The sequence below is a fragment of the Oncorhynchus keta genome, chromosome 19 (assembly GCF_023373465.1).
Source record: "Oncorhynchus keta strain PuntledgeMale-10-30-2019 chromosome 19, Oket_V2, whole genome shotgun sequence".
Classification (NCBI taxonomy): Eukaryota; Metazoa; Chordata; class Actinopteri; order Salmoniformes; family Salmonidae; genus Oncorhynchus; species Oncorhynchus keta.
The window spans coordinates 73,767,321-73,793,368 of NC_068439.1; the positions used below are offsets into that span (position 1 = coordinate 73,767,321).

Sequence of the window (26,048 nt, forward strand, 5' to 3'; positions counted from 1 at the left end):
ATTTTTCTAAAAACTGCATTATTGGTTAAGGGCTTGTAAGTAAGCATTTTACTGTAAGTTCTACCCCTGTTGTATTCGACACATGTGACAAATACAATTTCATTTGATTTGATTTGACACAAACTATTCCAAATGAATGTGAGCCAATCTCTGTTGAACTGTCCTCTCTGGCCTCAGGGGACCCCAGGCATCTTTATTCATAACATTTGGTCCCAAGATCCTGGAATTGCATGTCACCATGTCTGTGCAACCTATCAAATAAATTAACCTACATTAGAATCTATGGTGTGGCCGGAGGTCAATCCTAGGGAACCAAAAGCAGGAGTATATTCATTAACGCACACCGTAGAAAAATGTTTTGCAACTGAAACAAGGTTTTCTTATTGGACAAATTCAGTTAATGCCTCCCCTTTTCGTCCTGTTTGCTTCCGTTTGGTTCCTAGAGTAAATAAACCCCTGTTGTTCTTTCACTGAACACATACTGTACTGTATAAAGCAGGGTTGGGGTCAATTCAGAATTTCAGAATGTAATTCAATTCAAACAATGAATCTAATACATTATCAGAAACATATTTTTCTGATATTAAAAAAAACATGAAGAGGATTATGAATTATTATAGACAACCCACAACATAATCTTAGAATATTTCCAGACCACTGTAATGATTGAAAATTGTTTCAGGAGAATGAGTTTTAAAAATGAACTACATAGTAGTGTTAACCATACAGGATGGTCGAATAAACATGATCACGGTGATGTGTAGAGTAAACAAGCCATTTGAGTTGCATTGGATTCAATTCTACTTCCTTTCATTCAAATTCAATTCAAATTCTATGGCCAATTTTAAGTCAATTCGAGAAATTCAAGAATTGAATTGGAATTAAAGAGCAATTTCTCAACTCGATTTAGAATTGACTCTAACCCTGGTATAAAGCTCCAGAGTCTCAGGTGATCGATTATGCAAACAGATGCTAAGAGAAACACTACAAACAGATCATTACAGCAAGCCAAAGTTACTGATCTGTCCCTCACACCATCTTATCAAGCAGATTATTCCTGGCTGACACAAAGATTTGGCACACTAGAGAGAAACAGTAACGGAGCCTTTTAGTAGGCAATCAAATCAAATGTATATATATAGCCCTTCGTACATCAGTTGATATCTCAAAGTGTTGTACAGAAACCCAGCCTAAAACCCCAAACAGCAAGCAATGCAGATGTAGAAGCACCAGCATTGATTCGGTGGACAAAGCCTATAGGGAAATAATAGTTTTTTGTAGGGTTTTTTGGATAACTGCTGAAAATAAGGTCTGTGGTAAATACAGGTTTAGGAGATCTTATGCGTTTTGTTTTATGACATAATCTTCATCAGCTAACGTCACCGTTTTTTATGTAATAAAAATTCATAAAGGTCATGTTAACTGGCCGATATTATCCGAGAACAAAACATATAAGATATCCTAAACCTGTGTTAACCTTGGACCTTGTTTTCTGCATTTTTCCCAAACCCCTAATCTCCCCCCATTTATTTTCCCCATAGGGATTTCTGAACAATCCAGAGGTAACTAATTTGCGGGTTTTAGGACGACAAGCTGGCGAGTTCTATTAGCCTAGTTCAGTGGTGGCTGGGGTTGGGAAGGGAGTGGGAGTGGGAGGTTGGGGTGGAACCTCACTTCTTTTTTTTCTTCTTTTTCTTTTTTCTCTCTTTGCATATTAAATGTATAGTTAGTTTTCGGATCTGTGAAGGAAATGTGCAATTCACACTCCGACCTGTTAACGGCAGCAATACACGACAAAGCATATAGTCTGCCGGAAAACTACACAAATAAGAATGAGGTCAGCGGTAACTGAGAGCACAGAGTAGGAAGCGAATGTTGCGTAAGTTATGTACCAGAGGCACGTCATGTAATTTATTAATTTGAGCTATCAAGATAAAGATATTTTGGGATTTTCGTTCGTGCATAATTTCGGGTAACACTCTCGTAGCTTCATGGTAATTCATTAAACCTTTGAGGTATTTCTATGAGCGTGAATGTTTAATGAATAGCTTCATGTCACCTCAACGCTGACATTCATAATTATCGTACTATTGACATGTAGCCCTTACGTTAGACAGTGCATGAAGCCATTTATACTTTTCTACACAGTTGATTTGCTAGACATTTCAGGAGGTGGATAATAACATTCGATATGGGCTCTGTCAAAGTCACGGCGTGCTGCAGGCAGCTATTTTTGCCCCATGCAAGAGCACTTGCTTTAACTACTAAGATGGCTAGTTCTGGGAACATCATATGCTCCCTCCGAAGAAATCTCAGCTCCTCTTCGAGATTGCGGTCCAGCATGCCAGCTTGGGTGATTGACGAGTATGGCAACAATGGGGTACTGCGGTTCACTGAAGATGCCACAGCTCCCAGTGTCAACTCAGCAAGTGAGGTCTTAATCCAGGTCCACGCTGCAAGCCTCAACCCTCTCGACATATCCATGAGGAGTAAGTATCCATAAGTCTATAATGTCAATATGCTCATTGTCATATCTCCTTTCAGTCAGTTGCATTAGCTGTCATGGGAATAATTTTGCATCTATATCACAATTGTTTTACTAATCTGTCTGTTTATATTTCTCAGGAGGGTATGGGTCAAATCTTCTGAAGCTGAGACGGGACCCGGTGTCTTTGGGTCAGAACGGCACCGAGTTTCCCATCATACTGGGTCGGGATGTCTCTGGCGTGGTGTTGGATTGTGGGTCGGGAGTGACCCATTTCAAACCAGGAGATGAGGTATGTAGTTGAGCAGCTCTGATGTGGCCTTGTAACAGTCATTAGGTCTGACCGTAGCAAAACGTTTTGCAACGGAAAATGAAAATGGACATTTGTTATTGAACAATTCCAAGTTGTCTCTCCAGTTTTTACTCGGGTTCCTTAATTTGGTGTTTACTGAACACAACCATGAGTCGGGATGGCATGCACAGTGCCTTCTTGTGACATTCAAGAGAACAGCCGTTTTGCTGATAGAATGAAAATGCACCTGGCCATACTTTTTACCTGGTAAATTATTTGCATTGTTGGCAGGAATGAAACAGGTGTTGTTTTTTGTTCCACACTTGTCACACTCATTATCTGATACCTTGTTTATCAAGTAGGATTACAGAGGTACCCTTAGAATGTATTTTTCCATCCCTAGTGGTTGTGGCTTGGCTGGCCCCCTCAGCAGGGCCCTGTCTGCAGGTGGTGTGCAGAAACTCGTCTCGTCCACACGTTCCAACTCTCTGGTGGTTGCCTGTCTGCTTATTGTAACAAGTTTGATTTTGTCTTTAGAGGACTTCGGCGTTGTTTTGTGTTTTTCCGTATGCATTACGATGTTATTGTAAATAATATATAATAATAATAATATATGCCATTTAGCTGAATAACTGTCATGTGTGCATACATTCTAATATCGAACCCACTACCCTGGCGTTGCTCTACCAACTGAGCCACAGAAGGACCATATAACTGATGTGTTGAAAATATAAAATGTTTGAAATAATATATATATTATTTTGTGTGTGTTTTGTGTGTCTTCACAGGTGTGGGCGGCCATCCCTCCATGGAAGCAGGGCAGCCTAGCAGAGATGGTGAATCTGACAGAGTATGAGGTAACTCTACTATGACTGTGTATGCTACGTGTACATTTTATTAATGCAATGACATAGGGTGGTTCTCAGCTAGTAGAGCATGTCCCCTCCGACGCCAGGATAGTGGGTTTGATTCCCGGGACCTACCGTCCATAAAATGTATGTATGTATGTTTGGATAAAAGCGTCTGCTAAATGGCATGTATTGTTATTATGAATTGTTTTCCAAACAGGTTTTCATTCATTGTGTTATCCCATTATACATGTAGAAACTGAATTGTTTCATGAAAATCTAGCTTAGTCTTTGTAAGACAGACCACCCTCTTGGTGTTCAGTCGTCTGCTGAATAGAAAAGAACATGGGCTTCTTTCAGATTGTAATGGCTCTGTTATAGAGGAGAATATTAGCTTATTTTAATGGCTCTGTTATAGAGGAGAATATTAGCTTATTTTAATGGCTCTGTTATAGAGGAGAATATTAGCTTATTTTAATGGCTCTGTTATAGAGGAGAATATTAGCTTATTTTAATGGCTCTGTTATAGAGGAGAATATTAGCTTATTTTAATGGCTCTGTTATAGAGGAGAATATTAGCTTATTTTAATGGCTCTGTTATAGAGGAGAATATTAGCTTATTTTAATGGCTCTGTTATAGAGGAGAATATTAGCTTATTGTAATGGCTCTGTTATAGAGGAGAATATTAGCTTATTGTAATGGCTCTGTTATAGAGGAGAATATTAGCTTATTTGAATGGCTCTGTTTTCAAACAAATGGAAGTACCAGGGGGCATTGCTTTCTATGAACCCTTGCTTCAACTGAGAAAACGTGGAAAACAAACTTGGATGAGGTGGAAGTCTATTATTATGTCATCATATTGCAACGAAGTGTGCATAATTAATTAAGACTCACAGTACAACTGGTTCCATGAGCCAGTGAAAGCAGCAATTAGGCTAGCCAGACAAACTGAGTTGTGGGGTGCATAATTTGTTTGGCACTTATCAGCATGCTATCCTGGTGTCCTGCTGTCCTGTCCTGCTGTCCTGTCCTGCTCTCTGTTGTCCTGCTGTCCTGTCCTGTTGTCCTGTTGTCCTGCTGTCCTGTTGTCCTGTCCTGTTGTCCTGTCCTGTTGTCCTGTTGTCCTGTAGTCCTGTCCTGTTGTCCTGTCCTGCTGTCCTGTCCTGTTGTCCTGCTGTCCTGTTGTCCTGCTGTCCTGTCCTGTTGTCCTGTCCTGTTGTCCTGTTGTCCTGTTGTCCTGTCCTGTTGTCCTGTCCTGTTGTTCTGTTGTCCTGTCCTGCTGTCCTGTCCTGTCCTGCTGTCCTGTCCTGCTGTCCTGTCCTGCTGTCCTGTCCTGTTGTCCTGTCCTGCTGTCCTGTCCTGTTGTCCTGTCCTGTTGTCTTGTCCTGTCCTGTTGTCCTACTGTCCTGTCCTGTTGTCTTGTCCTGTTGTCCTACTGTCCTGTCCTGTTGTCCTGTCCTGCTGTCCTGTCCTGTTGTCCTGTCCTGTCCTGCTGTCCTGCTGTCCTGTCCTGTTGTCCTGTCCTGCTGTCCTGTCCTGCTGTCCTGTCCTGTTGTCCTGTCCTGTTGTCCTGTCCTGTTGTCCTGTCCTCCTGTCCTGTCCTCCTGTCCTGCTGTCCTGTCCTGCTGTCCTGTCCTGCTGTCCTGTCCTGCTGTCCTGTCCTGCTGTCCTGTCCTGCTGTCCTGTCCTGTTGTCCTGTCCTGTTGTCCTGTCCTTGCAGCAACTCCAGTCGTTCTGCTTTCCCATCGTTGCCTGAAACAAAAGAAATGGTAAAGGTGGGGAGGAGGAACAGTTAAGCACGGACAGATGTGTGTGTGAGAGTTTGTGCCTACTGTATGTCCTTCTAGTAGTTACCCTGTGTGTGTGTCCTTGTATGAATGAAAAATGGTATTTGTGTGCCCTCCCACCTCAGGTCTCCCACAAACCAAGGTCGCTGAGTCACAGGGAGGCGGCGTCCATCCCCTACGTGGCTGCCACGGCCCTGTCTGCCCTGGTCAACGCGGGCGGCCTGTGCAGAAACAACTGCACTAACAAACGGCAAGTACACACACATCCATACGTGACCAAATTTCTCCCTCTCCCAGACATCGCTCCTGCTCTGTGACAGTAGGTCCCCACTCTGTTTCTCCCTCTCCCAGACATCGCTCCTGCTCTGTGACAGTAGGTCCCCACCCTGTTTCTCCCTCTCCCAGACATCGCTCCTGCTCTGTGACAGTAGGTCCCCACTCTGTTTCTCCCTCTCCCCTCTCCCAGACATCGCTCCTGCTCTGTGACAGTAGGTCCCCACTCTGTTTCTCCCTCTCCCAGACATCGCTCCTGCTCTGTGACAGTAGGTCCCCACTCTGTTTCTCCCTCTCCCAGACATCGCTCCTGCTCTGTGACAGTCCCCACCCTGTTTCTCCCTCTCCCAGACATCCTCCTGCTCTGTGACAGTAGGTCCCCACTCTGTTTCTCCCTCTCCCAGACATCCTCCTGCTCTGTGACAGCCCCACTCTGTTTCTCCTCTCCCAGACATCGCTCCTGACAGTAGGTCCCCACTCTGTTTCTCCCTCTCCCAGACATCGCTCCTGCTCTGTGACAGTAGGTCCCCACTCTGTTTCTCCTCTCCCAGACATCGCTCCTGCTCTGTGACAGTAGGTCCCCACTCTGTTTCTCCCTCTCCCAGACATCGCTCCTGCTCTGTGACAGTAGGTCCCCACTCTGTTTCTCCCTCTCCCAGACATCGCTCCTGCTCTGTGACAGTAGGTCCCCACTCTGTTTCTCCCTCTCCCAGACATCGCTCCTGCTCTGTGACAGTAGGTCCCCACCCTGTTTCTCCCTCTCCCAGACATCGCTCTCTGCTCCCCACTGTGACAGTAGGTCCCCACTCTGTTTCTCCCTCTCCCAGACATCGCTCCTGCTCTGTGACAGTAGGTCCCCACTCTGTTTCTCCCTCTCCCAGACATCGCTCCTGCTCTGTGACAGTAGGTCCCCACTCTGTTTCTCCCTCTCCCAGTCCCCTCCTGCTCTGTGACAGTAGGTCCCCACTCTGTTTCTCCCTCTCCCAGACATCGCTCCTGCTCTGTGACAGTAGGTCCCCACCCTGTTTCTCCCTCTCCCAGACATCGCTCCTGCTCTGTGACAGTAGGTCCCCACTCTGTTTCTCCCTCTCCCAGACATCGCTCCTGCTCTGTGACAGTAGGTCCCCACCCTGTTTCTCCCTCTCCCAGACATCGCTCCTGCTCTGTGACAGTAGGTCCCCACTCTGTTTCTCCCTCTCCCAGACATCCCCACCCTGCTCCTGCTCTGTGACAGTAGGTCCCCACCCTGTTTCTCCCTCTCCCAGACATCGCTCCTGCTCTGTGACAGTAGGTCCCCACCCTGTTTCTCCCTCTCCCAGACATCGCTCCTGCTCTGTGACAGTAGGTCCCCACCCTGTTTCTCCCTCTCCCAGACATCGCTCCTGCTCTGTGACAGTAGGTCCCCACCCTGTTTCTCCCTCTCCCAGACATCGCTCCTGCTCTGTGACAGTAGGTCCCCACTCTGTTTCTCCCTCTCCCAGACATCGCTCCTGCTCTGTGACAGTAGGTCCCCACTCTGTTTCTCCCTCTCCCAGACATCGCTCCTGCTCTGTGACAGTAGGTCCCCACTCTGTTTCTCCCTCTCCCAGACATCGCTCCTGCTCTGTGACAGTAGGTCCCCACTCTGTTTCTCCCTCTCCCAGACATCGCTCCTGCTCTGTGACAGTAGGTCCCCACTCTGTTTCTCCCTCTCCCAGACATCGCTCCTGCTCTGTGACAGTAGGTCCCCACCCTGTTTCTCCCTCTCCCAGACATCGCTCCTGCTCTGTGACAGTAGGTCCCCACCCTGTTTCTCCCTCTCCCAGACATCGCTCCTGCTCTGTGACAGTAGGTCCCCACTCTGTTTCTCCCTCTCCCAGACATCGCTCCTGCTCTGTGACAGTAGGTCCCCACCCTGTTTCTCCCTCTCCCAGACATCGCTCCTGCTCTGTGACAGTAGGTCCCCACCCTGTTTCTCCCTCTCCCAGACATCGCTCCTGCTCTGTGACAGTAGGTCCCCACTCTGTCCCTCCCTCTCCCAGACATCGCTCCTGCTCTGTGACAGTAGGTCCCCACTGTTTCTCCCTCTCCCAGACATCGGCTCCTGCTCTGTGACAGTAGGTCCCCACTCCTCCTCTCCCAGACATCGCTCCTGCTCTGTGACAGTAGGTCCCCACTCTGTTTCTCCCTCTCCCAGACATCGCTCCTGCTCTGTGACAGTAGGTCCCCACCCTGTTTCTCCCTCTCCCAGACATCGCTCCTGCTCTGTGACAGTAGGTCCCCACCCTGTTTCTCCCTCTCCCAGACATCGCTCCTGCTCTGTGACAGTAGGTCCCCACCCTGTTTCTCCCTCTCCCAGACATCGCTCCTGCTCTGTGACAGTAGGTCCCCACTCTGTTTCTCCCTCCCAGACATCACTCCTGCTCTGTGACAGAGGTCCCCACTCTGTTTCTCCTGCATATTCTCTCTTTGAATCCTGTCTGACAGTAGGTCCCCACCTGTTTCTCCCTCCCTCTCCCAGAGGTCCCCACCTCTGCTCCTCCCAGCTCTGTGACAGTAGGTCCCCACACCTCTGTTTCTCCCTCTCCCAGACATCGCTCCTGCTCTGTGACAGTAGGTCCCCATCCCCTCTCCCAGACATCTGCTCTGTGACTCCCCACTCTGTTTCTCCCTCCCAGACATCGCTCCTGCTGCTGGAAAAGTGTGTTTATTAATTGGAATAATGTAACTGTGACAGTAGGTCCCCACTCTGTTCTCCCTCTCCCCAGACATCGCTCCTGCTCTGTGACAGTAGGTCCCCACTCTGTTTCTCCCTCTCCCAGACATCGCTCCTGCTCTGTGACAGTAGGTCCCCACTCTGTTTCTCCCTCTCCCAGACATCCTGCTCCTGCTGTGGCTGACAGAAGGTCCCCACTCTGTTTCTCCCTCTCCCAGACATCGCTCCTGCTCTGTGACAGTAGGTCCCCACCCTGTTTCTCCCTCTCCCAGACATCACTCCTGCTCTGTGACAGTAGGTCCCCACCCTGTTTCTCCCTCTCCCAGACATCGCTCCTGCTCTGTGACAGTAGGTCCCCACCCTGTTCTGCTTTTGCCACAAACCCTAGACCAACACTTTGCACTTCTGAAGCAGCGTTCTAACCAATCACTAACCAAAAACCATGGTCCTGGTTTGAGCAAGAGTAGCTTTACTTTAAGTGTCACGCAGGATGACATCACTGCTGCATGATGCTCACTCTGGCGCTCGGCTAAGCAGCCAGCGATACTATGTCTGATATATGTGCTACACTGAACATAGATGGATCATATTCTCTCTTTGAATCCTGACCTCCATGTCTGATCTCTCTCTCTCACCTTCCCATTTACCCTGTCTCTCTCTCAGTCAAAAGTCAGCCCTCTGCCCCCCTCTGAGATAGGCTCTCAGAGTTCTTATCACTGGAGCCTCAGGTGGTGTTGGAACGTTCTCCATCCAGGTAAGGACCTTTCAGATATGACCAGCAGCTCATAGCACCAACACTAAAGACTCACCTCACACCAGCACCTTGTGCAATCATAAAGAGTATACACACATCAACACACAACCACACAGAGAGGTGTCTCGCTCACTAAGTGTCTGTTTCCTGTGTAGCTGCTGAAGGCCTGGGGCGCCCACGTGACAGTGACCTGCTCCCACAATGCCGAGGGACTGGTGAGGGGTCTGGGGGCGGATGATGTGGTGGACTACACGGCGGGAGACGTGGCCACGGAGCTGGGACTGCTGGAAAAGTGTGTTTTATTAGTTGGAATAATGTAACCGTGTGTGTATCAAGGAATGTTTAAAACACTTTTTACAACCCTGTGATGTGTCAACTGAGACAGGGCCACAACACTAGAAGATACTGAGTGCCTCAAAGAGATCATGTATCGTAAATAAACCCTATTTTATCCATTGAGATTCTCCTCTAGTTTTGATCTGTTAACATATTTCTGAGACATGGGAGTAGCTAGCTGCCAAGGTCCAATCTAATGACATACAGTCACGTTCCCACTCGAATACCACTTTCCCCACCAACTCTCTCCCTGGCCAACGTCATAAACAACATTACCCACCCACGCAGCTGAGCAAGGTTGATTTGGCATACCTGCTCACTGATTCACTTCCTGGTTTCCATGGCAATGTGGCTCAAGGACTAGAATGGGAGACTAAATGCTCTCCATTGGGGGAGGGTTGGGTGGCTGATAACCTTGTCTCAGTGGTCCTGAGTGAAGACACACTTCAATCCCTTAGGCTTGGCTAGACATCTCAGTTTATCGTCAGGTTGACTTCTATATTTGTCTATTGAATAGCATGAAGGTATAGTACTTAAAACCATCTTGAGTGTTGTGTTGTTGTGGATCGGATTCTCTCTCTTCCTCTCTCTTACCATGTTTACACTAGTGAATCAAGCAGAACTCTACTGCGCTGAGCTGGTTACACATCCTCCATCTTAGTTGGAACCGTGCTGGACTCAACAAAGTAAAAGAAAGTACCCGAGTCAATACAGAGTCTCAGGATAGTGTGTTAGACTTTTTCATTATAACCACTCTCTCCTTGTGTTCCCCCTCAGGTTCGATGTGATCCTGGACAATGTGGGTGGGGACTCGGAGCAGTGGGCCCTGGGCCTGCTAAAGTCCTGGTCAGGGGCCAAATACGTGACCCTGGTCACCCCCTTCCTGCTTAACATGGACTCCATGGGCTTGCTGGAGGGAGCCGTCCACTCAGGACTCAACCTGCACCAGAAGGCCATCACGGTAAGCCGGCAGTGTGAACATTGCATACGTGTCACGGATGAGGTCTGAACTCCGGTCTTACGCTCGGGAAACAAACGTCTTAACCATTACACCAAGTCGCTGGTAGGGCTTGAGTCTGATTCACCTCTACATACGCAAAACTAACTCAAATATCAATGCACTCTCATGTAAAAGTTTAAAAAGCCTTTATTGTAACTTGACAAAACCAACCGACCCCGCCCCTCTGTCAGGGTGGGGGTTACAGGGGTGGGCGTTTCACACTGCTGAGCTGCGCTGGCCAGGTTACACATCAAACATAGTTGCTAGAACCATGCTGGAAAGGACAATGTAAAAAATAAATCTGTGCCAATGCTTTACAATGGTGCCAAAAATAGATACGTGAAACCCCTTAGTTTGGCCAGGGTGGGGCAGTTGGCATCATGTGACTTATTCAACCATGGCCTGTATGACTTATATTTTTGTTTCTATGAGAATTTGTCTGCTTGTTCTCATGTTGTCTTTTTGGTCTTGTTCGCTCCTTCTGTGCTGTGCACCTTCCCATTTACACCAGAGATCTGTATATACAGTGGGGCAAAAAAGTATTTAGTCAGCCACCAATTGTGTAAGTTCTCCCACTTAACAAGATGAGATAGGCCTGGTAACGATTGGAGGACAGAGGAGCCTCTTAAAGAAGAAGTTACAGGTCTGTGAGAGCCAGAAATCTTGCTTGTTTGTAGGTGACCAAATACTTATTTTCAAATTTAATTTGCAAATTAATTCATTAAAATCCTACAATGTGATTTTCTCGATTTTTTTATTTTTATTTCATTTTTTATTTTATTTCTAATTTGGTCTGTCATAGTTGAAGTGTACTTATGATGAAAATTACAGGCCTCTCATCTTTTTAAGTGGGAGAACTTGCACAATTGGTGGCTGACTAAATACTTTTTTGCCCCACTGTAATGACCTAGATGCTCATGTCTCCGCCCTAACAACGAGAGTCGTTGTCCCCCTTGTCCCAAGGCAGACAAAGCTTAAGTTCATAAAACCGCATTGGGCTTATTTTGGACAGATTTTGGCTCTCTGTGATTGTGTGTGTGTGTCTCTCTCTGTGATTGTGGCACCTCTCTGTGAGTGTGTGTGTGTCTCTGTGTGTGTGTGTGTGTGTCTCTGCCTCTTTCTCCCAAGCCCTACTCACACACAACAAATGAGTGTGTGTGTATCTCTCTGCGAATGTGTGTGTCTCTCTCTGTGAGTGTGTGTGTGTGTCTCTCTCTGTGAGTGTGTGTGTCTCTCTCTCTGTGAAGTGTGTGTGTCTCTCTGTGAGTGTGTGTGTGTGTATCTCTCTGTGAGTGTGTATCTCTCTGTGAGTGTGTATCTCTCTGTGAGTGTGTGTCTCTCTGTGAGTGTGTCTCTCTGTGTGTGTGTCTCGCTGTGTGTTTCTCTCTGTGAATGTGTGTGTCTCTGTGAATGTGTGTGTCTCTCTGTGAATGTGTGTGTCTCTCTGTGAATGTGTGTCTCTGTGAGTGTGTCTCTCTCTGTGAGTGTGTCTCTCTCTGTGAGTGTGTCTCTCTCTGTGAGTGTGTCTCTCTCTGTGAGTGTGTGTGTCTCTCTGTGAGTGAGTGTGTCTCTGTGTGTGTGTCTCTGTGTGTGTCTGTGTGTGTGTGTGTCTCTCTGTGAGTGTGTGTGTCTCTCTGTGTGTGTGTCTCTCTCTGTGAGTGTGTGTGTCTCTGTTCTGTGTGTGAGTGTGTCTCTCTCTGTGAGTGAGTGTGTCTCTCTCTGTGAGTGTGTGTGTCTCTCTGTGAGTGTGTGTGTGTGTCTCTCTCTGTGAGTGAGTGTGTGTGTCTCTCTCTGTGAGTGAGTGTGTGTGTCTCTCTCTGTGAGTGTGTGTGTGTGTCTCTCTCTGTGAGTGTGTGTGTGTGTCTCTCTCTGTGAGTGTGTGTGTGTGAGTGTGTGTGTGTGTCTCTCTCTCTGTGAGTGTGTGTGTGTGTGTGTGTGTGTGTGTCTCTCTCTCTGTGAGTGTGTGTGTGTGTGTGTGTCTCTCTGTGAGTGTGTGAGTGTGTGTGTCTCTCTGTGAGTGTGTGTGTCTCTCTGTGAGTGTGTGTGTCTCTCTCTCTGTGTGTGTGTCTGTCTCTGTGTCTCTGTGAGTGTGTGTGTGTGTGTCTGTGTGTGTGTGTGTGTGTGTGTGTGTGTGTGTGTGTGTGTGTGTGTGTGTGTGTGTGTGTGTGTGTGTGTGTGTGTGTGTCTCTCTCTCTGTGAGTGTGTGTCTCTGTGAGTGTGTGTAATTGGTCAGCTGCTAGATTAAGTTCAAGGTCCAGACACGTTAAGAGAAGAGATGAAGAGATGTTAGAACGAGGAGCTCCACCCTCTCTCTCTCTTTGTGGGCAAGTCTATGGGCCGAATGTCCCCTTCCGAAATTCGAAAGATATGAAATCGTGATTGGTTCAAATAAGCTTAAGCACGGGAACTATTGCTGTTTGTTGGCTGTCAGTGCCCATAGTATAAAGACTGATCTATGGCACCATTCATGTTTAAGTAGTCTGCCCACGACAGATTACTGCTTTGGGGACTTTGCTATGTAGTCCTCCCGAACAGCACAAGCCTGGTAGGCAAGGACAATGACTCTGGCAGTGAGTTATAATAGTCACAAGACTGTCTGTCTGTGAGTTACACACACCGGGGTGGGGGGCTGCTGAAACGGTAGTTTTTAGGCAGTCAAATCCCTAAATGCCTGTATGTGTATGTTTGTGTGTGTATGTTTCCTGCCAAGCCTCTGGCTCAGGGCCCTATTGTCTGGGTGAGCAGCTGGCTGGCCATATCGGGCGACTGCGGGGCTAAAGCATGAGTCACACTGGACAGACAGACAGACAGACTAGGGCTGGAGCTGGACACAGTACCTGAGAGAGCACAGCCAAATGGGGACCTCTAGTGGGCCAACATAGCCTTACTAGTCAGGCACACAAGTGGCACTTTCATAGCCTGTTCTGAGATCTGTTTGTGCCATCATCATGTCATATCCTTGTCATGACAATGACTTGACATGTTTGTCATGACAACAATGACTTGACATGTTTGGCATAACAAGGTGTTGACATAATAATGCAGACCTGGGACCAGGCGAGCACATTCATTATTTCTGGAGACACATAGTGTAATGCCACCATGTGTTAAGGGACCAGGCTACCACATTCATTATTTCTGGAGACACATAGTGTAATGCCACCATGTGTTAAGGGACCAGGCTACCACATTCATTATTTCTGGAGACACATAGTGTAAACCCACCATGTGTTAAGGGACCAGGCGAGCACATTCACGTATTTCTGGAGACACATAGTGTAATGCCACCATGTGTTAAGGGACCAGGCGAGCACATTCACGTATTTCTGGAGACACATAGTGTAATGCCACCATGTGTTAAGGGACCAGGCTACCACATTCATTATTTCTGGAGACACATAGTGTAAACCCACCATGTGTTAAGGGACCAGGCTACCACATTCATTATTTCTGGAGACACATAGTATAATGCCACCATGTGTTAAGGGACCAGGCTACCACATTCATTATTTCTGGAGACACATAGTATAATGCCACCATGTGTTAAGGGACCAGGCTACCACATTCACGTATTTCTGGAGACACATAGTATAATGCCACCATGTGTTAAGGGACCAGGCGAGCACATTCATTATTTCTGGAGACACATAGTATAATGCCACCATGTGTTAAGGGACCAGGCGAGCACATTCATTATTTCTGGAGACACATAGTATAATGCCACCATGTGTTAAGGGACCAGGCGAGCACATTCATTATTTCTGGAGACACATAATATAATGCCACCATGTGTTAAGGGACCAGGCGAGCACATTCATTATTTCTGGAGACACATAGTATAATGCCACCATGTGTTAAGGGACCAGGCGAGCACATTCATTATTTCTGGAGACACATAATATAATGCCACCATGTGTTAAGGGACCAGGCTACCACATTCATTATTTCTGGAGACACATAGTATAATGCCACCATGTGTTAAGGGACCAGGCTACCACATTCATTATTTCTGGAGACACATAGTATAATGCCACCATGTGTTAAGGGACCAGGCTACCACATTCATTATTTCTGGAGACACATAGTATAATGCCACCATGTGTTAAGGGACCAGGCGAGCACATTCATTATTTCTGGAGACACATAGTATAATGCCACCATGTGTTAAGGGACCAGGCTACCACATTCATTATTTCTGGAGACACATAGTGTAATGCCACCATGTGTTAAGGGACCAGGCTACCACATTCATTATTTCTGGAGACACATAGTATAATGCCACCATGTGTTAAGGGACCAGGCTACCACATTCATTATTTCTGGAGACACATAGTGTAATGCCACCATGTGTTAAGGGACCAGGCTACCACATTCATTATTTCTGGAGACACATAGTATAATGCCACCATGTGTTAAGGGACCAGGCTACCACATTCATTATTTCTGGAGACACATAGTATAATGCCACCATGTGTTAAGGGACCAGGCTACCACATTCATTATTTCTGGAGACACATAGTATAATGCCACCATGTGTTAAGGGACCAGGCTACCACATTCATTATTTCTGGAGACACATAGTGTAATGCCACCATGTGTTAAGGGACCAGGCTACCACATTCATTATTTCTGGAGACACATAGTGTAATGCCACCATGTGTTAAGGGACCAGGCTACCACATTCATTATTTCTGGAGACACATAGTATAATGCCACCATGTGTTAAGGGACCAGGCTACCACATTCATTATTTCTGGAGACACATAGTATAATGCCACCATGTGTTAAGGGACCAGGCGAGCACATTCATTATTTCTGGAGACACATAGTATAATGCCACCATGTGTTAAGGGACCAGGCTACCACATTCATTATTTCTGGAGACACATAGTGTAAACCCACCATGTGTTAAGGGACCAGGCGAGCACATTCATTATTTCTGGAGACACATAGTGTAATGCCACCATGTGTTAAGGGACCAGGCTACCACATTCATTATTTCTGGAGACACATAGTATAATGCCACCATGTGTTAAGGGACCAGGCGAGCACATTCATTATTTCTGGAGACACATAGTGTAATGCCACCATGTGTTAAGGGACCAGGCTACCACATTCATTATTTCTGGAGACACATAGTATAATGCCACCATGTGTTAAGGGACCAGGCTACCACATTCATTATTTCTGGAGACACATAGTATAATGCCACCATGTGTTAAGGGACCAGGCGAGCACATTCATTATTTCTGGAGACACATAGTATAATGCCACCATGTGTTAAGGGACCAGGCTACCACATTCATTATTTCTGGAGACACATAGTATAATGCCACCATGTGTTAAGGGACCAGGCTACCACATTCATTATTTCTGGAGACACATAGTATAATGCCACCATGTGTTAAGGGACCAGGCGAGCACATTCATTATTTCTGGAGACACATAGTATAATGCCACCATGTGTTAAGGGACCAGGCTACCACATTCATTATTTCTGGAGACACATAGTATAATGCCACCATGTGTTAAGGGACCAGGCTACCACATTCATTATTTCTGGAGACACATAGTATAATGCCACCATGTGTTAAGGGACCAGGCTACCACATTCATTATTTCTGGAGACACATAGTATAATGCCACCATGTGTTAAGGGACCAGGCTACCACATTCATTATTTCTGGAGACACATAGTATAATGCCACCATGTGTTAAGGGACCAGGCTACCACATTCATTATTTCTGGAGACACATAGTATAATGCCACCATGTGTTAAGGGACCAGGCTACCACATTCATTATTTCTGGAGACACATAGTGTAATGCCACCATGTGTTAAGGGACCAGGCTACCACATTCATTATTTCTGGAGACACATAGTATAATGCCACCATGTGTTAAGGGACCAGGCGAGCACATTCATTATTTCTGGAGACACATAGTGTAATGCCACCATGTGTTAAGGGACCAGGCTACCACATTCATTATTTCTGGAGACACATAGTATAATGCCACCATGTGTTAAGGGACCAGGCTACCACATTCATTATTTCTGGAGACACATAGTATAATGCCACCATGTGTTAAGGGACCAGGCGAGCACATTCATTATTTCTGGAGACACATAGTATAATGCCACCATGTGTTAAGGGACCAGGCGAGCACATTCATTATTTCTGGAGACACATAGTATAATGCCACCATGTGTTAAGGGACCAGGCTAGCACATTCATTATTTCTGGAGACACATAGTGTAATGCCACCATGTGTTAAGGGACCAGGCTACCACATTCATTATTTCTGGAGACACATAGTATAATGCCACCATGTGTTAAGGGACCAGGCGAGCACATTCATTATTTCTGGAGACACATAGTATAATGCCACCATGTGTTAAGGGACCAGGCTACCACATTCATTATTTCTGGAGACACATAGTATAATGCCACCATGTGTTAAGGGACCAGGCTAGCACATTCATTATTTCTGGAGACACATAGTATAATGCCACCATGTGTTAAGGGACCAGGCTAGCACATTCATTATTTCTGGAGACACATAGTATAATGCCACCATGTGTTAAGGGACCAGGCTACCACATTCATTATTTCTGGAGACACATAGTATAATGCCACCATGTGTTAAGGGACCAGGCTACCACATTCATTATTTCTGGAGACACATAGTATAATGCCACCATGTGTTAAGGGACCAGGCTACCACATTCATTATTTCTGGAGACACATAGTATAATGCCACCATGTGTTAAGGGACCAGGCTACCACATTCATTATTTCTGGAGACACATAGTATAATGCCACCATGTGTTAAGGGACCAGGCTACCACATTCATTATTTCTGGAGACACATAGTATAATGCCACCATGTGTTAAGGGACCAGGCTACCACATTCATTATTTCTGGAGACACATAGTATAATGCCACCATGTGTTAAGGGACCAGGCTACCACATTCATTATTTCTGGAGACACATAGTATAATGCCACCATGTGTTAAGGGACCAGGCTACCACATTCATTATTTCTGGAGACACATAGTATAATGCCACCATGTGTTAAGGGACCAGGCTACCACATTCATTATTTCTGGAGACACATAGTATAATGCCACCATGTGTTAAGGGACCAGGCTACACATTCATTATTTCTGGAGACACATAGTATAATGCCACCATGTGTTAAGGGACCAGGCGAGCACATTCATTATTTCTGGAGACACATAGTATAATGCCACCATGTGTTAAGGGACCAGGCTACCACATTCATTATTTCTGGAGACACATAGTATAATGCCACCATGTGTTAAGGGACCAGGCTAGCACATTCATTATTTCTGGAGACACATAGTATAATGCCACCATGTGTTTAGGGACCAGGCTACCACATTCATTATTTCTGGAGACACATAGTATAATGCCACCATGTGTTAAGGGACCAGGCGAGCACATTCATTATTTCTGGAGACACATAGTATAATGCCACCATGTGTTAAGGGACCAGGCTAGCACATTCATTATTTCTGGAGACACATAGTATAATGCCACCATGTGTTAAGGGACCAGGCGAGCACATTCATTATTTCTGGAGACACATAATATAATGCCACCATGTGTTAAGGGACCAGGCTACCACATTCATTATTTCTGGAGACACATAGTATAATGCCACCATGTGTTAAGGGACCAGGCGAGCACATTCATTATTTCTGGAGACACATAGTATAATGCCACCATGTGTTAAGGGACCAGGCTACCACATTCATTATTTCTGGAGACACATAGTATAATGCCACCATGTGTTAAGGGACCAGGCTAGCACATTCATTATTTCTGGAGACACATAGTGTAATGCCACCATGTGTTAAGGGACCAGGCGAGCACATTCATTATTTCTGGAGACACATAATATAATGCCACCATGTGTTAAGGGACCAGGCTACCACATTCATTATTTCTGGAGACACATAGTATAATGCCACCATGTGTTAAGGGACCAGGCTACCACATTCATTATTTCTGGAGACACATAGTATAATGCCACCATGTGTTAAGGGACCAGACTACCACATTCATTATTTCTGGAGACACATAGTATAATGCCACCATGTGTTAACTTAGCATTATTATGTGACTATGCAGTGTTGTATAGGATGTGTCCACTGCAGTAGATGGTGCTACCATACAGTCATTATCAAGGTCATTTACCAGCGTTTGTGCTTGCTGTTCATATTTAGTCCCTGGTTGGTTTTCTGTATGTTTATGGCCTTTGGGGACAATAAAGATGTATTGAATTGAAGTCGGATAGTATCTTGACGTTCAGATCTTTCCCTGTCAGAACATGTGTAACGGGGTGTTCTACCGCTGGGGGTTCTACGCTCCAGACGGCCCGGCGCTGGACGAGGTCAGCCAGCTGGTGGATGCCGGAAAGGTACTGCTACTGCATTCCCTAGTCTATAACATCCTACAGTAACTCATTTCTACAGATGGAAACTAGCCAGGTAGGTGGGTCTACACATGCCACAGATTCCAAGCTTTGTCCTATATTCAGAGTCCCTCTGTCTTTGTGTGTGGGCGTTCCCCTGTGTCGATGGCTGCGAGTCAGATTTGAACAGTGAATGGGTTTCCAACAGTGCTGAGCAGCCATTTGCTAAAGTGCCCCCAACCCCCCCTCAGTCACGGGTGTAATCCATACCCCTTTGTCCCAGGGATTATAGGGACAGCATGGCATTTTGGGGTGCGGGGGTGCCGTGCTGGTGGCAGGAATCCATTCACACAGACATGCCTCACACACACACACACACACACATCCCAATCGCTGTCAGTATGGAGATAGATTTCTATCAAAATGTTTAAAATATATGAGTTGTGAGTCATGAATAGAAGATGCAACTTTTAAATATCAGACTGTAAATATGCCCATATAGTTTCACGAACATATGTCATGATCCACAAGCAAATGAGTCATCATCAACAAAAATAAATAACAAATAAATGCAAGATACATTTTTTCTGGTTGAAACAGAACATTTTACAACATTTCTTTCTTTGCAAACAAAAGTGGTCAAATATGCTTTTGTGAATGTGACATTTGACAACATTTGTTACTCCACAGATTGCATTTATGACCTTCATTTGACATATTTGTGACTCACTACTTAGTTTTCTAATAAAACGTAAAAAATATATATCTCCACAGCCTCTCACTGTGACTCCAGTAGCCGGTCGATTCAATGTTAATGACGAGACGTAGACGAGAATAACATGGTGGTGGGAGGGGGGGCACAGGATTGTCATTTCCTCATCACATTTTTAACACTAGCCCCTCCCTCGTTTTTTGTTGACGCTTGTGCATTAAATTGGAGAGGATTTGCGCGGTTGAATGTATTCATAGATCATGTGTTTAGGGTTCTCCTGCTGTATGTATTGGTTTGGTTGGTTGTGGTCCATACACACAGCTCACTGTGTTCTAGTTACACATAGTTCTAGGGCATTTCCTTGAGGTGGTTGTTCATTGGTGGATTGTGTTTTTACTGTTCATGTGTGTACAGACACTCAGTGTTGTCACTCCTTAGATCCTTCCAGTGGTGGAGGACACGTTCCTGTTCTCCCAGGTGCCCCTGGCCTTCCAGAAAGTAGAGCGGGGTCACGCCAGGGGGAAGACTGTGGTCACCGTGGCCCAAGAGGAGGAGGGGACCGGAGTGACTGAAGAGGAGGGGGAGGCTAGTGACACCCCAGAGCAAGTCAGGGAGGAAGTCAGGCAAGCAGCGCCAAAGAGCTAAACCGCTGTGATGTCAACACTAAGCATTGGGGCATTAAGGCACGCAACTGTTTTGTTTTTTTAAACGCTTTGCAACGGACAACTTAAATCATTTGAGTTTTTTGGTCCCACCCTGTTTGTCAGTTTTCTTACATTTGCCCAATGTGTACAAACGTGGATAGGGTTTGTCCATGTCCATCCTGTAGAACGCTGAACTCTTGAGCTCTACTGCAAAACACTGGTTGGTATGCATTGTTTGCGCTTTTGTAGATAAACTGCTTGTTTGAGAAAGGCAACATTTATTTATCTTATGGTTTGTCTTGTGTGTTGAGAATTCTTTACGGAAAAGTCAAATATATACATTTTGGCCTGCGCAATTGATTCAATCTTTTATGACATGTTTTGTTAGGCAATTTGTTATTCCAAATATTCTAGATAACAAAATATAATCACATCACAGATTTATTTACATAAGGACATTAATGGCAGAAGGGAATAAAATGTCAAAAAAATACATATTCATCAAAAAATATTATTCATCAAACTCGTATATTATCAGATATTAAAGGGTAGGTAAAGTATTTCAAGTTTAGTCTGAGTCCATTTTCCCATAATGTAGTAATGAATACTATTGTTTTGTCCCTGTTTGTTCGTGAAGAAGTAATGCGATATTATAGATTATCCAGGAAATGTGATATATTTTTCATCTTGACCTCAGAGGAAAGATTATACTGTATATAAGCTTCTCTTCCAGCAGCAAATGTTCTGTTCCTGAGGCATCTTGTCCTTGAGACGCTGCAGCTGCGCCACAGAGCGCTGAGGCCCCTCACCATACTGCACCTCAAAGATTACACCTAGTTCTTCCCTCTCAAAACAAGACCTCAGAGAATCTCCACTGTCCATCTTTGGTTGGGTTTGTTTGGATCAAACGCGTTGAGAATCACCTGGTTTCTGTCATAGTGTTGACCACCTGCAAGGACAGACAAAATGATTTGAGTTGTGCCTTGTTTAAATACAATGTGTCCCTTCCTTGGGCCAATCACTGATCTGCCAAGGTTGGATCAGTGAAAGCACAATGGAAACATTGCCTTAACTTATCCAGACAACGTTGCCTTAACTTATCCAGACAACGTTGCCTTATCTAATAACTTACTGATTAGTGAATGCCTCAAAGAAGGGGAAAAGGAGTGGCAATTTGAGGGGGGTTTTCATAGCCTATCGGTGAATCCCAAAACACCCTCTGGTCCCTACCAACTCGCTTGGAAGGCCCTTCCTTGGGACTTGTGCATATGGTGGAGGTGCGTGCAAATGGAGGAACGAGGAGAAGGGAGTGATTTGAGATTCAGCCTGTCTGTCTGAACTTGTCACAAGCCTACTTGTTACTGAATCCAACTGCAGCCCATTGTCATGTCTCTGTCCATCCACATGGTGTCGCTAATTCACAATTATTCTAGTCAAGTTACCTACTCTAAATAAAACCCCAGAACTGAATGAAGTGAAACCAGTGAACAATACAATACACAGACTAGTTCCTGTAGCTCTGAGAGGTAGAAGCATTATTGCAATAGGTTTCTCTTTCCTTCTGATTGGCTGGGTGGCAATGTTGTCATATTGCTCCTACCTATGAAATCCTCTCATATCTACAGGAGTGGCATCCCATATTTGTTGTTTTTGCCTCACCTTTCACCTCCAGGAGCAAGTCAGGGCTGGCGGTGTAGCGGATGAGGCCATCAGGCGTGATGCTCCAGCAGGAGGGTTGTTTGCCAGGCTCAGGTGAAAGGCCCATACGACTGCCTGGCATGGCCACGCTGCACGGAGCCACACAGCAATCCTCCTGCACCTGGCCAGACAGAGTAGAAAACTTTATTATCCTCTAAAGAGGAAATCATTTGTACCGACATTCAATCACACACTTTAAATAAAGAATGGGCCTGCATCAAGCATAAAAACTAGTTGAGTGTTGTAATAAACCATATAAGTGCAACCAACATAGAGCATGCTGCTGTGAGACGTGGCAGGGAGTCCAGAGCTGCAGTACAAAGGCTGTCATAAACTCACTAATTGAAGTCATGGGTCGGAAATGTAAAGGTCATGAATTAATAATCAACATGCTTACTCAAAAGTTCTACTCCCAAAAATAGTTGGGTGCAGGATCCTCGTCGATAGTCCATGAACAATGAAAAGGATGGCATTACATTTATGTGATGTTACAAGGCCATGTTCAGAGTGCTTCTCTGGAAGCATAAACTATAAGAACTGTTCAGTAGGTGTAGCCCACGACCAGGACATAGACTACTGTATATATAGAATACTTAACAAATCCCCAAGAATTTGATTACCCAAGAACCAGCAGTACTCCAGAATCTGATTTAAATACCCTGACTCTAGTGCTTGTTAAATCACAGTTTTACTGGTCTGTCCACCTTCTCTAAACTGGAGCTCTGCTTCCCGAGCCTGACGGGCCCGACATTATACATCTGGTTAGAGCCGGGTAAGTCCTGTTTCAATTACATAAGGACTCGGGTATCACTACATCGATCACTAACATATTGAAGTTGAGCCATTTGCTTGTGCTGTGCTGCACACTAGTCATATCTGACTAACATCATAACATGGTGTCAGAAGTGCTTCAACCTCGTCAAATATAAAACAAAGATTATTTAAAATAACGTATAATGTTCCATGAGTTTAGTGACCAAAAGTAGCTAACAGCTAACTGCTCTCTCATGTCTCTTCGTTTGTTGAGCAGAGCCAGAGATACTTTTAAGGAGATGGAAAACTCCATTGGAATCCTATTAACGGCCATTGTGTACATTGCCCATGCTACATCAATGGGACACATGGTCCATTCTGGGTGATTCTGGGACAAGGTGAGCTTTCTCTCAAGGTGTGAATGGGAATCAATTGGGTGCTAGCTCAAAAACCCAACATTAGCATGAATTTTGTCAACAAGAAGTACAATATTACAAATCTTTGGAGATGTGAGATAATTAACTTGCTATCTGTACAGCTTTGGAATTGTGACATTATGTACTTATTGAGGAAAATAGGCACATTTCTCGACTCGCACTCTGATTTTGAGAAGGGATTGTGTGACGATTAGCTTAGCAACCACGTGACGCAGCATGAGAACGTGAACGCGATTGGTTGACAGTCTGCTGGGTGGGGCGTTATACATTCCTCCATTCATTGCCCATTGCTATGGATACACAGACTCAAGAGTCGCCATGAGCAGAGTGCATGTAGAGTGAGCTGGCTGCACGCAGGGAGCGATAAGAGTGACAGGAGCGGCTAATGGATTTACTAATGGAGGAAGTTACTTCTGATTTCGGGCAGGGCCTTACATTTGTCAGAAGCAATCGGGCCTGGGTAGGGTCTGAACATCACGGGCATGGGCAAGACTTAAAAATTCATGCCCCTGCAGGGCTTTACTCTAAACACCCTGTTGCCATGACGATGCTACCTTGCAGTGGAGATGTCCGTCCCGATAGAACCAGATCTGTTCGACTCCGCCCATCTCCTCCGTTGCCTGGATACGCATCAGCTTGATGTCATCCATTTCCCCAGTTACAGACATTAGAAGGCCCTCCTGGCTCCTCAACCGGAAGTGCACCTGTCGCTACTCAGGTAACACACACACACACACACACACACACACACACACACACACACACACACACACAGGATTAGGGTTCACTGTCTATGAACCATAAGTAGTTCTCAGTTCAACATAGCTCCATTGATGGGGCCGTTACAGAGTAGTGCACTATAGAAGCCAACAGCGCACCTTTAAAAGGTATTTTCCCTGACTTTGGCAGAGATCACATTAACGGTAAACGCTGCCGATGTTGGCACAAGTGTAAATTACCTTTAAAAATCTGTTATAATGCGTAGCTCTATAACGAAACTAGGTTTGAATCCTGGCCTTAATCTCCATGTGCCCATATAATCATGTTATCACATTTGAGATGGCTTCTTACCTGGATCAGTGGGCGCAGGGATCCGATTCGCTGCCAGCTACTGAATGTTCGCCAATCGAGCACCTCGCCGGGCTTCAGCAGTATCTGAGCTCCGCGGTAGTTGATCCCCTCATACAGCACCCACCTGTCAATCAGAAGTAACCAAGTGTCAATCAAAAAGTATCAATACACACTAGCAAAGTTTAGTGTCTCACATATCAGACAAATTATTCCTTGAACTTTTCACTCGGTGTCAATCAAAGACGAGGTCAAAACACAGTTACCAAACTAAGCGTCTCACATATCAATTAGTGAGGAATGATTGCTTTGCCTTTTCAACCACTCAACCCCCATAGAAACTGGAACACATCAACACAGGAACATCCTGTCTGTGCTGATGTCATCGCTTTATCTGGATCAAAAGCTCCATTCATTTGGCCTCGTCCCATTTCTCTCCCTGCAAGAAAGTCCCACTCATGAGTTATAGGTCTGACCCTGCCGTGTCTCCTTGTGTTTCTGTGTGTTGCAGAGGTGAGTCCACATCTCCAGTCTGAATGTCACACACCATTGGGAACTTTCCACTGGTCTGGACCAAGCCTCACTACCTCATAATATCCCACGATTCCAAGACCCTTCCCTTCCAAATCAACCTTTATTTATACAGCACATTTCAGACATGGAATGCAATGCAAATTGCTTTAAAAAAAACTTTCATATTTACTACACAACAAACATAAGACGATAAAAAACCCAAAAGAATAACAATTAAAACTGAAAAACACCTTAAGAAAAACAAAGCTAACAAGGTGTGTTTTCAGATCTGTTTCAAATATGTCCACAGTTTCATCCCCCCTCAGGTTCTCTGGCAGGCTGTTCCAGAGGCTGGGGGCATAGTAACTAAAGGCTGCCTCTCCATGCTTCTTGGTCCTAGGCTTTGGGATAGTTAAAAGGCCATTGTCAGAGGACCTGAGGGACTTACTGGGTACAACTTAAAAGCATGTCTGACATGTATTGGGGTGCACAATCGTGGACTGATTTAAAAACCAATCGAATAATCTTCAAATAAATTCTGAAACTCACAGGCAGCCAGTGCAGAGACCTTAAACCCAGTGTAATGTGTACTGTTCGTCTGGTCTTGGTCAGTATCCGTGCTGCAGCATTCTGTATGTTTTGCAGTTGACCAATGGCTTTTTTGGGTAGACCAGACAGGAGAGCATTACAGTAGTACAGCCTGCTTGTAATAAAAGCATGAGTGAGTATTTTTGTATCAGCCTGAGAGCGAAACAGCCACACCTTGGCAATGTTCCTCAGGTGGTAAAAAACTATTTTGGTCACATTTCTAATGTGTGATTCGAAATGGAGTTCAGAATCTAAAATAACACCTAGGTTTTTTAGTTAGTTTTTGATCTTTTATTGCCTGTGAATTAACATTTGTGGCCAGATTCTCTCTCTGTGCTTTGGCTCCAACAATAATTACCTCAGTCTTGATTTAGCTATAGGAAGTTGTCAGCCATCCAAGTATTTAAATCCCTAATAATTTATCCATGGAGCTAAAAATCCTCTGGTGACACAAATGTAAAGTTGTGTATAGTCTGCGTACGTGGGAAAATCAGTGCTGTGCTTTCTGATAACGCTATCCATTTGTTGTTTGTATGCTGTTCTTTGTATGACATTTTAATATTTGATTATTAACCAATGATATTAGGCCACTCTTGGCCATGATTACTGTGTCTTTTGACACTATATAAACGAGTCATCCCGCAGTGTTTGTGATTATACCCTGATGTCGAAACGTTGGTAATTACATTTTTGCATCTGAGCTCCTAGAGTGTGCGGCTC

At 45.2% G+C, this 26,048-nt stretch overlaps 2 protein-coding genes across 3 annotated transcripts in view; one reads left to right on the forward strand and one right to left on the reverse strand.

Annotated features, from left to right (window-relative positions):
- The first annotated feature begins 1,822 nt into the window (after positions 1-1,822).
- On the forward strand, positions 1,823-20,627 carry LOC118373660 (reticulon-4-interacting protein 1 homolog, mitochondrial-like). Its single transcript, XM_052471294.1, has 9 exons — positions 1,823-2,489; positions 2,626-2,777; positions 3,566-3,634; positions 5,539-5,663; positions 9,087-9,135; positions 9,291-9,427; positions 10,249-10,432; positions 18,829-18,921; positions 20,066-20,627. The coding sequence occupies exons 1-9, from the start codon at positions 2,192-2,194 to the stop codon at positions 20,270-20,272; spliced, it is 1,314 nt and encodes a 437-aa protein (XP_052327254.1). The 5' UTR covers positions 1,823-2,191; the 3' UTR covers positions 20,273-20,627.
- A 67-nt stretch (positions 20,628-20,694) lies between these two features.
- The window catches only part of LOC118397898 (beta/gamma crystallin domain-containing protein 1-like), a 45,809-nt gene continuing 40,455 nt past the window's right edge, over positions 20,695-26,048 (reverse strand). For both annotated transcript variants that reach the window (XM_052471292.1, XM_052471291.1), the window contains 4 exons: positions 24,231-24,354; positions 23,714-23,869; positions 21,931-22,090; positions 20,695-21,220 (listed from right to left, as the gene is read on the reverse strand). In XM_052471292.1, coding sequence (XP_052327252.1) covers positions 21,132-21,220; positions 21,931-22,090; positions 23,714-23,869; positions 24,231-24,354 — 529 coding nt within the window. In that variant the 3' untranslated portion in view covers positions 20,695-21,131. The remainder of the gene's footprint in view (positions 21,221-21,930; positions 22,091-23,713; positions 23,870-24,230; positions 24,355-26,048) is intronic.